Here is a 15,928-nt window from a genome sequence, read left to right as displayed (position 1 = left end):
AACATTACTGCGCCTTTAAGAAACACTAATTTTCCCAAATTTTGAAATAACAGTGAAAAAACTGAATTTATGCTTACCTGATAAATTACTTTCTCCAACGGTGTGTCCGGTCCACGGCGTCATCCATTACTTGTGGGAATATTCTCTTCCCCAACAGGAAATGGCAAAGAGCACAGCAAAAGCTGTCCATATAGCCCCTCCTCAGGCTCCGTCCCCCAGTCATTCGACCGACGGTTAGGAGAAAAAAAGGAGAAACTATAGGGTGCCGTGGTGACTGTAGTGTATAGAGAAAAAAATTGTTCAAACCTGATTAAAAAACCAGGGCGGGCCGTGGACCGGACACACCGTTGGAGAAAGTAATTTATCAGGTAAGCATAAATTCTGTTTTCTCCAACATTGGTGTGTCCGGTCCACAGCGTCATCCATTACTTGTGGGAACCAATACCAAAGCTTTAGGACACGGATGAAGGGAGGGAGCAAATCAGGTTACCTAAACGGAAGGCACCACGGCTTGCAAAACCTCTCTCCCAAAAATAGCCTCCGAAGAAGCATAAGTATCAAATTTGTAGAATTTGGCAAAAGTGTGCAGAGAAGGCCAAGTCGCTGCCTTACATATCTGATCAACAGAAGCCTCGTTCTTGAAGGCCCATGTGGAAGCCACAGCCCTAGTAGAGTGAGCTGTGATTCGTTCAGGAGGCTGCCGTCCGGCAGTCTCATAAGCCAATCGGATGATGCTTTTCAGCCAGAAAGAAAGAGAGGTAGCAGTTCAGAGCGGCAAAGAGAATGACTGGGGGACGGAGCCTGAGGAGGGGCTATATGGACAGCTTTTGCTGTGCTCTTTGCCATTTCCTGTTGGGGAAGAGAATATTCCCACAAGTAATGGATGACGCCGTGGACTGGACACACCAATGTTGGAGAAAATGCAGTTACACTAACGAAATTTTTACAGTGTATGTAATAAGTTAGAGCATTGAACCCACTTGCAAATGGATGATTAATCCCTTAATACCAAAAACGGAATAACAAATGACAAAAACGTTTTTTAAACAGTCACAACAACTGCCACAGCTCTACTGTGGCTTTTTACCTCCCTCAATATGACTTTTGAAGCCTTTTGAGCCCTTCAGAGAAGTCCTGGATCATGCAGGAAGAAGCTGGATGTCTCTGTCTAATTTTTGCTGTGCAAAAAAAAGGCAAAATAGGCCCCTCCCACTCATATTACAATAGTGGGAAGCCTCAGAGAACTGTTTCTAGGCAAAATTCAAGCCAGCCATGTGGAAAAAACTAGGCCCCAATAAGTTTTATCACCAAACATATGTAAAAAACGATTAAACATGCCAGCAAACGTTTTAAAATACACTTTTATAAGAGTATGTATCTCTATTAATAAGCCTGATACCAGTCGCTATCACTGCATTTAAGGCTTTACTTACATTACTTCGGTATCAGCAGCATTTTCTAGCAAATTCCATCCCTAGAAAAATATTTTAACTGCACATACCTTATTGCAGGAAAACCTGCACGCTATTCCCCCTCTGAAGTTACCTCACTCCTCAGAATATGTGAGAACAGCAAAGGATCTTAGTTACTTCTGCTAAGATCATAGAAAACGCAGGCAGATTCTTCTTCTAAATACTGCCTGAGATAAACAGTACACTCCGGTACCATTTAAAAATAACAAACTTTTGATTGAAGAAATAAACTAAGTATAAAACACTACAGTCCTCTTACGACCTCCATCTTAGTTGAGAGTTGCAAGAGAATGACTGGATATGGCAGTGAGGGAAGGAGCTATATAGCAGCTCTGCTGTGGGTGATCCTCTTGCAACTTCCTGTTGGGAAGGAGAATATCCCACAAGTAATTAATGATCCGTGGACTGGATACACCTTACAAGAGAAAGCAGCTTCTGTGATTTAAATCTAAGGGTCTTGGGGATCTCTAAGCCTTTTCAATGAGCTGTTACAGGCCCATGGCCCATTTTAATTTATTATTTTTTTTGGGGGGAGGGGTTAAATATGCTTTGACTTTATACCTCTCCTAAGTTACCTTTTTCAAATAGAAGACTAATGACTTTCTAACTATGGTTCCTAGGGCTTAAGGGAGCTGAGATCAAGGGGTTTGGGTTTCACCGGCATCCCCAGATACTAGACCACAAGGGATGCGGAGGTAACTGCAGGGGGGTGGGCAGGATAAGCTATGAAAGCTTCCCTCAACCCCACCTCGCAGGGATGACAACACAAGATTGTCATCCACAATAAGAGCCCCATTTATCAAGGGGTCGGAGTACAAGACCAGATGACTTCTTGTAAAAGTGCACAGAACTAAAAATGTTATGTCAGATTTACGGTTTAGATGGCAAATTTTGCAAAACCAGATATGAATTAATTTTAATTTTTCAAATCTGCAGAAAAGGATCAGTAAATGTGCTATAGTCTTCTGGCTATACCATAGTCAATTGACGTAGCTTTCTGAAATATTAATATCCACAAAAACAGAATTTATGCTTACCTGATAAATTACTTTCTCCAACGGTGTGTCCGGTCCACGGCGTCATCCTTACTTGTGGGAATATCTCTTCCCCAACAGGAAATGGCAAAGAGTCCCAGGAACAGGAGGAAAAATATAGGAGAAACCATATGGTACCGTGGTGACTGTAGTTAGAGAAAATAATTCATCAGACCTGATTAAAAAACCAGGGCGGGCCGTGGACCGGACACACCGTTGGAGAAAGTAATTTATCAGGTAAGCATAAATTCTGTTTTCTCCAACATTGGTGTGTCCGGTCCACAGCGTCATCCTTACTTGTGGGAACCAATACCAAAGCTTTAGGACACGGATGAAGGGAGGGAGCAAATCAGGTTACCTAAACGGAAGGCACCACGGCTTGCAAAACCTTTCTCCCAAAAATAGCCTCCGAAGAAGCAAAAGAATCAAATTTGTAAAATTTGGCAAAAGTGTGCAGTGAAGACCAAGTCGTTGCCTTACATATCTGATCAACAGAAGCCTCGTTCTTGAAGGCCCATGTGGAAGCCACAGCCCTAGTGGAGTGAGCTGTGATTCTTTCAGGAGGCTGCCGTCCGGCAGTCTCGTAAGCCAATCGGATGATGCTTTTAAGCCAAAAGGAAAGAGAGGTAGAAGTCGCTTTTTGACCTCTCCTTTTACCAGAATAGACGAGAAACAGAGAAGATGTTTGTCTGAAATCTTTTGTAGCTTCTAAATAGAATTTTAGAGCACGGACTACGTCCAAATTGTGTAACAAACGTTCCTTCTTTGAAACTGGATTCGGACACAAAGAAGGTACAACTATCTCCTGGTTAATATTTTTGTTAGAAACAACCTTTGGAAGAAAACCAGGCTTAGTACGCAAAACCACCTTATCTGCATGGAACACCAGATAGGGCGGAGAACACTGCAGAGCAGATAACTCTGAAACTCTTCTAGCAGAAGAAATAGCAACCAAAAACAAAACTTTCCAAGATAACTTAATATCTATGTAATGTAGAGGTTCAAACGGAACCCCTTGAAGAACTGAAAGAACTAGATTTAAACTCCAGGGAGGAGTCAAACGTCTGTAAACAGGCTTGATCCTAACCAGAGCCTGAACAAATGCTTGAACATCTGGCATAGCTGCCAGTCGTTTGTGTAGTAAGACAGATAAAGCAGAAATCTGTCCCTTTAGAGAACTCGCAGATAATCCTTTATCCAAACCTTCTTGCAGAAAGGAAAGAATCTTAGGAATTTTTACCTTATTCCAAGGGAATCCCTTGGATTCACACCAGCAGATATATCTTTTCCATATTTTATGGTAAATCTTTTTAGTTACCGGTTTTCTGGCCTGAACCAGAGTATCAATCACCGAATCTGAAAACCCACGCTTTGATAGAATCAAGCGTTCAATCTCCAAGCCGTCAGCTGGAGGGAGACCAGATTTGGATGTTCGAATGGACCCTGAACAAGAAGGTCCTGTCTCAAAGGTAGCTTCCATGGTGGAACCGATGACATATTCACCAGGTCTGCATACCAAGTCCTGCGTGGCCACGCAGGAGCTATCAAAATCACCGAGACCCTCTCCTGTTTGATCCTGGCTACCAGCCTGGGGATGAGAGGAAACGGTGGGAACACATAAGCTAGGTTGAAGGTCCAAGGCGCTACTAGTGCATCCACTAGAGTCGCCTTGGGATCCCTGGATCTGGACCCGTAGCAAGGAACCTTGAAGTTCCGATAAGACGCCATCAGATCCATGTCTGGAATGCCCCATAATTGAGTCAACTGGGCAAAAATCTCCGGGTGGAGTTCCCACTCCCCCGGATGGAATGTCTGACGACTCAGATAATCCGCTTCCCAGTTTTCCACACCTGGGATGTGGATCGCAGATAGGTGGCAGGAGTGATTCTCCGCCCATTGTATTATTTTGGTTACTTCTTTCATCGCCAGGGAACTCCTTGTTCCCCCCTGATGATTGATATACGCAACAGTCATCATGTTGTCTGATTGGAATCTTATGAATCTGGCCTTTGCAAGCTGAGGCCAAGCCCTGAGAGCATTGAATATCGCTCTTAGTTCCAGAATGTTTATCGGGAGAAGAGACTCTTCCCGAGACCATAGTCCCTGAGCTTTCAGGGATTCCCAGACTACACCCCAGCCCACTAGACTGGCGTCGGTCGTGACAATGACCCACTCTGGTCTGCGGAAGCTCATTCCCTGGGATAGGTGGTCCAGGGATATCCACCAACGGAGTGAATCTCTGGTCTTCTGATCTACTTGAATCACTGGAGACAAGTCTGTATAGTCCCCATTCCACTGTTTCAGCATGCACAGTTGTAATGGTCTTAGATGAATTTGCGCAAAAGGAACCATGTCCATTGCTGCAACCATCAACCCTACTACTTCCATGCACTGAGCTATGGAAGGACGTGGAACAGAATGAATCTGTCAGAAAGATCCTCATTTCTAAGGAATCTATTATTGTTCCCAGGAAGGGAACTCTTGTTGACGGAGACAGAGAACTTTTTTCTATGTTCACCTTCCATCCGTAAGATCTGAGAAAGGCCAGAACGATGTCTGTATGAGCCTTTGCTTTTGAAAGGGACGACGCTTGTATTAGAATGTCGTCCAAGTATGGTACTACTGCAATGCCCCTCGGTCTTAGAACCGCTAGAAGGGACCCGAGTACCTTTGTGAAAATCCTTGGAGCAGTGGCTAATCCGAATGGGAGGGCCACAAACTGGTAATGTTTGTCCAGAAAGGCAAACCTTAAGAACTGATGATGTTCTTTGTGGATAGGAATATGTAGGTACGCATCCTTTAGATCCATGGTAGTCATAAATTGACCTTCCTGGATAGTGGGTAGAATCGTTCGAATGGTTTCCATTTTGAACGATGGTACCCTGAGAAATTTGTTTAGGATCTTTAAATCCAGAATTGGTCTGAAGGTTCCCTCTTTTTTGGGAACTACGAACAGATTTGAGTAAAATCCCATTCCTTGTTCCGTCATTGGAACTGGGTGTATCACTCCCATCTTTAGCAGGTCTTCTACAAAATCTCTTTATTTGGTTTGAGGATAAGTGAGACATGTGGAACCTTCCCCTTGGGGGTAGTTCCTTGAATTCCAGAAGATAACCGTGAGAAACTATTTCTAGCGTCCAGGGATCCTGAACATCTCTTGCCCAAGCCTGAGCAAAGAGAGAGAGTCTGCCCCCCACTAGATCCGGTCCCGGATCGGGGGCTACTCCTTCATGCTGTTTTGTTAGCGGTAGCAGGCTTCTTGGTCTGCTTACCCTTGTTCCAGCCTTGCATCGGTTTCCAGGCTGGTTTGGACTGTGAGGCATTACCCTCTTGCTTAGAGAATGCAGAATTAGAGGCCGGTCCGTTCCTGAAATTACGAAAGGAACGAAAATTAGACTTATTCTTGGCTTTGAAAGGCCTATCTTGTGGGAGGGCGTGGCCCTTTCCCCCAGTGATGTCTGAGATAATCTCTTTCAATTCTGGTCCAAAGAGAGTTTTACCCTTGAAGGGGATGTTAAGCAATTTTGTCTTGGATGATACATCCGCTGACCAAGACTTTAGCCAAAGCGCTCTGCGCGCCACAATTGCAAACCCTGAATTTTTCGCCGCTAATCTAGCTAATTGCAAAGCGGCATCTAAAATAAAAGAGTTAGCCAACTTAAGTGTGTGAACTCTGTCCATAACCTCCTCATATGGAGTCTCTCTACTGAGCGACTTTTCTAAGTTCCTCGAACCAGAACCACGCTGCTGTAGTGACCGGAACAATGCACGAAATGGGTTGTAGAAGGTAACCTTGCTGAACAAAAATCTTTTTAAGCAAACCTTCCAATTTTTTATCCATAGGATCTTTGAAAGCACAACTATCTTCGATAGGAATAGTAGTGCGCTTGTTTAGAGTAGAAACTGCCCCCTCGACCTTAGGGACTGTCTGCCATAAGTCCTTTCTGGGGTCGACCATAGGAAATAATTTCTTAAATATAGGAGGGGGAACAAAAGGTATGCCGGGCTTCTCCCACTCCTTATTCACTATGTCCGCCACCCGCTTGGGTATAGGAAAAGCGTCGGGGTGCACCGGAACCTCTAGGAACTTGTCCATCTTGCATAATTTTTCTGGAATGACCAAGTTGTCACAATCATCCAGAGTAGATAACACCTCCTTAAGCAGTGCGCAGAGATGTTCTAATTTAAATGTTACAACATCAGGTTCAGCCTGTTGAGAAATTTTTCCTGAATCTGAAATTTCCCCATCTGACAAAACCTCCCTCATGGCCCCTTCAGATTGGTGTGAGGGTATGACAGAACAATTATCATCAGCGCCCTCCTGCTCTTCAGTGTTTAAAACAGAGCAATCGCGCTCTCTCTGATATGCAGGCATTTTGGATAAAATATTTGCTATGGAGTTATCCATTACAGCCGTCAATTGTTGCATGGTAATAAGCATTGGCGCGCTAGAAGTACTAGGGGCCTCCTGCGTGGGCAAAACTGGCGTAGACACAGAAGGAGATGATGTAGAACCATGTCTACTCCCTTCATCTGAGGAATCATCTTGGGCAATTTCATTATCTGTGGCAGTACTGTCCTTACTTTGTTTGGACGCTATGGCACAATTATCACACAATTTTGAAGGGGGAGACACATTGGCTTTCATACATATAGAACATAGCTTATCTGAAGGCACAGACATGTTAAACAGGCTTAAACTTGTCAATAAAGCACAAAAAACATTTTAAAACAAAACCGTTACCGTCTCTTTAAATTTTAAACAGAGCACACTTTATTACTGAATATGTGAAAATATATGAAGGAATTGTTCAAAATTTACCAAAATTTCACCACAGTGTCTTAAAGCATTAAAAGTATTGCACACCAATTTTCAGAGCTTTAACCCTTAAAATAACGAAACCGGAGCCGGTTACAGATTTAACCCCTATACAGTCCCAGCTACAGCCTTTGCTGTGACTTTACCAAGCCCAGAGGGGAATACGATACCAAATGACGCCTTCTAGGAACTTTTCCAACTACTTTCAGGTCCTCACACATGCATCTGCATGTCTTGCACTCAAAAACAACTGCGCAGTAATGGCGCGAAAATGAGGCTCAGCCTACAACTGGGAAGGCCCTTCCTGACTGGAAAAGGTGTCTAACACAGTGCCTGACGTTAAAAAACGTTCCCCAAGTTTATAAGTGTGAATTATCAGCATAAACATGTATAAAATGTCCAAATAAAGCAATCGATTTAGCCCATAAAAGTGTCTACCAGTTTTATAGCCCATATTAAGCCCTTTATTCTGTTTGAGACTAAGAAAATGGCTTACCGGTCCCCATGAGGGGAAATGACAGCCTTCCAGCATTACACAGTCATGTTAGAAATATGGCTAGTCATACCTTAAGCAGAAAAGTCTGCTGTTTCCCCCAACTGAAGTTACTTCATCTCAACAGTCCTATGTGGAAACAGCAATCGATTTTAGTTACTGTCTGCTAAAATCATCTTCCTCTCACAAACAGAAATCTTCATCTTTTTCTGTTTCAGAGTAAATAGTACATACCAGCACTATTTTAAAATAACAAACTCTTGATAGTAGAATAAAATAAAACTACAACTAAACACCACATACTCTTAACCATCTCCGTGGAGATGTTGCCTGTGCAACGGCAAAGAGAATGACTGGGGTGGGCGGAGCCTAGGAGGGACTATATGGCCAGCTTTGCTGGGACTCTTTGCCATTTCCTGTTGGGGAAGAGATATTCCCACAAGTAAGGATGACGCCGTGGACCGGACACACCAATGTTGGAGAAATGTTTATCAAATCCCCCAAAAAAAGAAACACGTATGTGATTGTAATGATCTGATTAGTATCCGTTTGTCGATGTGTGTTTTCAAGCTATTTACATCAACTGCCATATTAAAAAAAGCAACAAATACTACCGATAGGAGGTGCTTGGTATCTCTCAACAGTTTTCCTCTGTCTCAAGTTGTACGGTCGGTCAATTTCCTCTCCTTCCACCTCCGCTTCTTCATCTCCATCCTCACCTTCCTCCTGGGATTCTGTGGGGAAGGGGATAAAATACACTTGCCCAGTTAGTGTCCCAAACACCACCATTTCAAATTACATAATTTCAAAACTCAAACTACTAGAATTAGTATTTACTCAATATTGACTTAAGAATTTTTACCTCTTAAAAAGGGACAGAAAACCCTAAAATGTTATCTCACAATTTGGACAAAACATACAATTTTAAACAACTTTTTAATTAACTTCTATTACCAAATTTGCTAAACATTCTCGTTATCCTTTGCTGAAGGAATAGCATTGCCCTACTGGCAGCTAGATGAACAAATCTACTTAGCCTATCACAAGAGACTAATGTGTACAGGCACCAATCAGCAGCTAGCTCATGGATATGTGCATATTTTTTCAACAAGGGATACCAAAAGAACAAAGCACATATGGAAATAGAAGTTCATTTAAAAGTCTTAAAAATTACATGCTCTGTCTCATGCCAGTTTAATTTTGACTTCCCTATCCCTTTAAAAATGCACATAATATCAAAACTCCTTGAAAAAGCTAAACTTGGTCAGCAAAACGGTCGGAGTGCAGATCTAATACAGACTGGTCACCAGGAGGGGTACACTTAACGGCAACGGCTTCTAACCCACTGTGGTTTTTGTGGTTCAGTTAGCAAAGAACTTACACGAAGTGTGGGTGTTTGCCTCAGCTGCAAAACCCTTGGTGATGTCTGTCTGTATTTAATGCTTTTAATAAATTGTATGCTGTAATCCGGGAGATATGTATTTTTGAACGCTTACACTAGAGCTAGTCTTAGCTCCCAGACACGGGAGTAGAATCGACTCAGGTGTGAAATTTTATCGTATTGTATGCAGAGTTATGCTATGATTTATTTCTCTTTTGAGGATAACTGTTGAGGATCTTTCTGCAAGTAAAGACTGTCTCACTTTACATCAAAGGACTGTTGATTTATGTTTTTTTTATTTATGGTCGGGTATTGGGTTTTTTGTAAAAAAAAAAATTAGCATTTTTATTTCCACATCAAAACATTTTTGTACTGTTACAACATAATGAAAATTTATATTTAAAGGCCTTAAAATTAAAATACATTTTGCCTCCGAAATCCTTGCTTTACAAATGCACCAGTACTGGACAAACATTAGGAGCCCAAAAAATAACCATCATCAGTGTCCCCAGAACTTCAACCATTTTGTTTCAGTGACAAGTTACTTCTTGGAAATGCACAAACAGACCAGTGAGATTGTACCCCTTTAAAGCTTTCTTGCATCTTAGCTTTAAGTTTTTAGGATGCCATTAGAGTCATATGTTTTTGTTTTATTTGTTGCATTAAGATGAGTCAATATGGTATTTTATAAACCATTTTTGGCATCCAATTTCTTTAACCCTTTGAGTGTTAAGTGGCAATGAGGATTACAAGTTCTTTTTAATTAGAATTAATAATTCACTATAACACATAAAACAATGTTCCATACTAATGGGTTAGTTTCCTAGCCCAATTGGACAAAGCAGAAACACCTTTCTGAAGTCAAAGGTCTTTATGGATCCTTTGTCAATAATCATGCCTCTGTAAAGTCTCAGTTTCATTAACAGTTATTCAGTATACAACAGAATTCCCTTATTCACAGTTAACGCAATACAGTTTATCTAAAATGTGAAAATCACTGCAAAAAAATCAAAATTTGAGAAAATCTGATCACACTTGAGATATTGGTTAGTGGGGAAAAATCAAAATGTATTCTTACCTAATAAATTCATTTCTTTCTTGGTAGTCAGAGTGCACGATTGGGATTACATCACCTGGTCACCAGGAAGAGGCAAAGACACCCTACACCAGAGCTTAAATATCCCTCCTACTTCCCCCTCCTTCACAGTAGTACATATAGCCCAAGGACAGGAAGAAAGTAAAAAAGAAAGAAAGTTGGGGGAAAAGAGAGAGATGGATAGGTCTTTTACACAGTTTAAGAAGGCCTTCTTTACTTGGTTTGAGGACAGTCTTGGAAGGAGAAATCTGACCTTTGGAGGGCAAGACTTCAATCCCATCCTGTAACCCTGGGATACTATGTCCACTGACCAAGGGCCTGGGACATTGCATATCCAGGGTTGATGAAAAAAGGAAAGCCTGTCCCCCACTAGATTTACACGGTTTTGTTTTCCCTTGTTCCAGGGCTGGTTGGATTTCCAAGAAGATCTGGGTTGATCTGGTTTGGAAGAGAAGAACTTCTGTCTCTTAAGGTTACGAAAGGAACGAAAATTAGAGGTCTCACGACCTCTAGGTCTATTTTTCTTTTCCTGAGGTAGGAAAGATCCCTTTCCACCTGTAATCTCAGAAATGATCTCTGCCAGACCAGGTCCAAACACAGTCTAGGGTAAAGCCAAAAGCTTGGCCTTACAAGAGACATCGGCTGACCAAGATTTTAACCACAGAGCCCTGTGGGCGAGTACCGTGAAGGTAGCCATCTTAGCTTCCAGATGAATTATCTGCATATTGGCATCGCAGATAAAAGGAATAGGACAGTTTGAGAGCTTTGATCTCCTCTACTGTAGTTTCCTGTGTAATAAGATCAGACAATGCAACAACACCAATAAGATGAAGCTCCCGCAACCGTAGCAAAACTCACTGCTGTTTGCCACTATAAACCCTGATGGATATACATTTTTTTTTTTAAGTAAGCCTCTAGCTTCTTGTTCATTGGGTCCTTAAAAGAGAAACTACCCTCTATATGTAGTTCTCTTGGCAAGAGAAGAAATAGCCCCTTCTACTTTAGGAACTGTGCGCCAAGAGTCACAAATAGAGTAAGCAACAGGAAACAAAGGAAGGGGAAAAGGACCCCCTGGATTATCCCATTCCTGAGCATTAATTTCAGACATCTTCCTTGGGACAGGAAAAACCTCAGAAGATGGGAAATCATAGACTATCCAGTTTAGAAGACTTTGTAGGGTTGGCAGCAACCGAAGATTCAGAGTTGTCTAAAGTAGCTAGAGCCTCCTTCAATAGTAACTGTAGGTAGTCCAGCTTAAATCTAAAATTAACCTCTTCAGATTCTGAAGATTTATGTGCTAAAGTGTTAGTCTGAGATCTCACCTTCAGAATCTACAGAAGTATTCTCCTCAGACATTATTATTATAATTATTATCATTTATTTGTATAGCGCCGCCAAATTCCGTAGCGCTGGGTACAATAGGGGTATACAATGACAAAGATTTGTGATACAATACAAAACATAACAAGACTAAACAAATCTAGCACAGGAGAAAGAGGGCGCTGCTCCGGAGAGCTCACAGTCTATAGGTTTAGGGAGCAGAGACATAAGGTTGGGGTAGCTTGTTACATCGGTTGTATTTGCAGCAGTGAGTCAGGCAGTTCATGTACATGTATTAGCTTGGCTCGGATGCGGGATGGAGGAGAGATGGTAAACCTCTCTGAATAGGTGGGTTTTCAAGGATCGTCTGAAGCTATACAAGGTTGGAGACAGTCTGATGGAGCGGGTAGAGAGTTCCAGAGGACAGGAGCAGCATGTGCAAAGTCTTGGAGGCGGGAGTGGGATGTAGATATAACAGGAGTGTAGAGACGTAGGTCAGAGGTTGATCGAAGAGGACGGGATGGGGAGTATTTCACGATGAGAGAGGAGATATAGTTGGGAGTTAGACTGTTGAGTGCTTTGTAGGTTAGGGCTAATACTTTAAATTGTATTCTGGAGTGTATGGGGAGCCAGTGTAGAGACTGGCAGAGCGGAGCAGCTGATGTAGATCGTCGACTTATGTGGATGAGTCTAGCAGAAGCATTCATAATAGATTGGAGGGAGGAGAGGCGGCGTTTTGGAAGGCCATTTAAGAGTAGATTGCAATAATCAATGAGTACTTTTGTAATTTTTGAGTAAGGAAGGGACGAATTCTTGAAATGTTGCGTAGGTGTGAACGGCAGGATTTGGTAAGCGTTTGTATATGTGGGTTGAATGTGAGTTCTGAGTCTAGTGTGACCCCAAGACAGCGGACCTGGGGTGAGGTGTTGAGAATAGAGTCTCCAACCATCAGAGAAATGTCAGCTGTCGGATGTCTCGAAGAGGGGGAGATAAGAAGCAGCTCAGTTTTGGACGGATTGAGTTGGAGGTAGTGTGAAGACATCCAAAAGAAAATTGCAGAGAGGCAGTCAGAAATCTGGTTGAGTAAAGAGGGAGAGATATCAGGAGAGGAAAGATAGATTTGGGTATCATCAGCATATATGTGGTACTGGAATCCAAAGGAGGCTATAAGTTTTCCAAGGCAGGATGTATAAAGAGAGAAAAGCAAGGGACCCAAGACAGAGCCTATGAGAGAGGCATAGGATCACAGGATATGTTGTTAAAGGAAACTGAAAATGAGCGGTTTGAAAGATATTTTGCAAACCAGGAGAGGGCTGTGTCTCGGATGCCAAATTAATGTAGTATTTTTAGGAAGAGAGGATGGTCAACTGTGTCAAAAGCTGCGGAGAGGTCAAGAAGAATTAGTAAGGAGTAATGGCCTCTTGCTTTAGCTGATAACAGGTCATTTGTTACTTTAGCAAGAGCTGTTTCTATTGAGTGGTTAGGGTGGAAACCAGATTGTAGTGGATCAAGTAAGGAGTTAGTTGTGAGAAATTGAGTTAGCCGATTATAGACTAGTCGTTCCAATAATTTTGAAGCAAAGGGAAGTAAGGAGACCGGTCGATAGTTAGAAGGCGTGGAGGGGTCAAGCGAGGGCTTTTTTAGGATTGGTATGAATGACGCATGCTTAAATGTGTCAGGAAATGTGCCAGCAGTGAGAGATTGGTTAAAGAGATGAGTTAGGGTAGGGGTTAGTGAAGCAGAGAGAGAGGGAATAAGTCATGAAGGAATAGGGTCAAGTGGGCAGGATATGAGATGAGCCGAGGATAGGAGTGCAGAGACTTCTTCCTCTGTTACAGGAGGGAAATAGCATAGATTTTTGCTAATAGAAGGGGTGGGTAGGATCGCTGGGTTTGTGGGGTGCGAGGTGCAGATCTCTTTTCTAATGGTGTCAATTTTATTTTTGAAGTGATCAGCAATAATTTGAGCAGTGAGGTTGGTAGTGGGCGGGGGGGCAGGCGGACGTAGAAGGGAGTTAAAGGTTGAGAACAGTTATCTGGGGTGAGATGACACAAGGGAGGAGAAATAGACAGGCTGAGCGCAGAGTTGTAGGACTTAAGGGTGAATTTATAATGTTGGAAATCAGCAAAGGTGCGTGATTTCCTCCAGTGCCGTTCAGCGGCCCGTGAGCATCGCTGAAGATATCTGGTCTGTTTAGTGTGCCACGGTTGCCGTCGAGTGATTGATGTACGTCGAAGAGTGGAGGGTGCAATTTTGTCAAGTGTTGATTTTAGTGCCGAATTATAATGTAGAGTCACAAGGTTTGGACAAGAGAGGGATGACATTTCAGAGAGCAGAGGACTCAGTTGAGTGGAAAAGTCTGTGAGATCCAAGTCATTTAAATTCCTGTGAGGTAGCAGTTTTTTGGGGGCTTGCAAAGATGTAGCAGGTAGAGTGAGAGAGAAAGTTAATAGATGGTGGTCAGAGAGAGGAAAGGGGAACTTAAGGTAGTTGGAAACAGCAGAGAGATATGTGAAGACCAGGTCTATGGAGTTGCCTTCACAGTGTGTTGGAGATGTTGTCCACTGGGACAGGCCTAAGAGGTGGTAAGGGATAGAAGTTTAGAGGCAGCAGGCGTGTTAGGCTTATCAAGGGGTATGTTGAAGTCCCCTAAGATGAGAGAAGGGACATTAGAAGAGAGAAAATGTGGAAGCCAGGCTTCAAAGTGGTCCAAAAATTGTGATGCTAGGCCAGGGGGCCGATAGATAACTGCAACACGAAGAGCTATAGGGGAGAAGACATCTGAGCAAGAGTGGCTAATCCAGTCGTTGAGTCAGAAACCTTAGTATCAGGCAAATGTTTAGATTTTCTCTTACGTTTTCCCAATGCAGGGAAAGCAAAGCCACATTTACTGCAGAAGAAACTTGAGGAGCAAAATCCCCAGGTAAATAAACACCCCCAGGTGGATGAGAAGACGGTAAAAGAAAAAACTAAGGCTTGGGACGTCAGAGGCGAAAGCTGAGGCATTTCACGCACAGCAAAATCCTGAGAGACACTTGGCTCAGAAGGGAGAATTTATTCTTTGCATTTTAAAGTCTTTGCTAAACAGGATGAACAAAAAAAAGTAGGGCAATCTGGTTATCTAAAGAAAGCAAACATCTATCAATAGAGATAGATTAATCCGTATCTGTATCCATAGTCTGGAATAACGGTCCCAAAAGTGCAAATATAGAAATTGTAATGCAACATTAAAAAAATTTAATTATTCAGGAAAAAGTAAATTTTAAATGAGAAAAAAAAAAAAAAAATCGATAAGACCCCACACAATGCACCCCAGCCTGTCAGACTGGCATCTGTGGTGATTAATTTCCAGGTGGGACGAAGAAAAAAAACATGCCCCCTGCATCCAGACCCAGGGACATCCACCACAACAGACCGTCTTGTAGAAGGATCTAAACAAAATAGCGGAGACAGATCAAAGTGATCCCCATTCAACTTTCTTATCATGCATTAATGAAGAGACTGCAAATGAAACCTCACAAAATGGAATGGCATACGATGGTGCCACCATGAAGCTCCCGACCTCCATACACTTTGCCACCGAAGGAAACAAGTTATTGAAGATAGCCACAAGCAGACTGAAGCTTTACTATGCGATTGTCTGTCAAAAATAACTTCATGCTTTGACTAATCCCAAGAAGGAAACCCTATTCTGAGCTACAAAAGAACTCTTGGCAACGTTGATTCTCTAACCATGACTGTGAAGCAACCAAAGTAACTTCTCGGGGTGAGCAGTTGCAAAAGGAAAAGATGGAACTGAACCAAGCTGTCGTCCAGGTAAGGAGCAACTGACACTCCTTGCACCCAAACCACAGATAGAGCTCCCAAGACCTTTGTAAATATCCTGGAAGCTGTAGCTAGGTAAAAGGGTAGAGCAATAAACTGGTAACGCCTGTATAGAAAGGTAAAAAAGTAGAAACTGATAATGACCCCGATACATTTATGCAGATATGCATCCTTTAGATCCTTTGTCATTAATTGACCCTGAAGTACCTAGGTAAGAATTGACCTGATAGATTCCATCTTGTGGAAGGAATGCTAAAGAACTTGTTTAAGTCTCTAGATGGGTCTGAAAGAAAGCCTTTTGCAGGTAAGCTTCAAGCTTCCTTGTCCATAGGCTTCATGAAAGATGTACTGTCTTCTAAGGGAATAGTTGTTTTTGCTAAAAGTAGAGATAGCACCATCCACCTTAGGAAAAGTCCCCCATAGTTCCAAGTTAGCCTCCGGAACATAAAAATTTCTTGAACGCCGGAGAGGGAGAAAATGGCACCCCT

At 42.4% G+C, this 15,928-nt stretch overlaps 1 protein-coding gene across 1 annotated transcript in view; it reads right to left on the bottom strand.

The window, feature by feature from the left end:
• The window catches only part of ATAD2B (ATPase family AAA domain containing 2B), an 823,789-nt gene that overhangs the window by 696,685 nt on the left and 111,176 nt on the right, over positions 1-15,928 (bottom strand). The window contains exon 7 of the mRNA XM_053711168.1: positions 8,433-8,552. Coding sequence (XP_053567143.1) covers positions 8,433-8,552 — 120 coding nt within the window. The remainder of the gene's footprint in view (positions 1-8,432; positions 8,553-15,928) is intronic.

The sequence above is a fragment of the Bombina bombina genome, chromosome 4 (genome assembly GCF_027579735.1).
Source record: "Bombina bombina isolate aBomBom1 chromosome 4, aBomBom1.pri, whole genome shotgun sequence".
NCBI lineage: Eukaryota > Metazoa > Chordata > Amphibia > Anura > Bombinatoridae > Bombina > Bombina bombina.
This window is presented reverse-complemented; position numbering and strand designations above follow the sequence as displayed.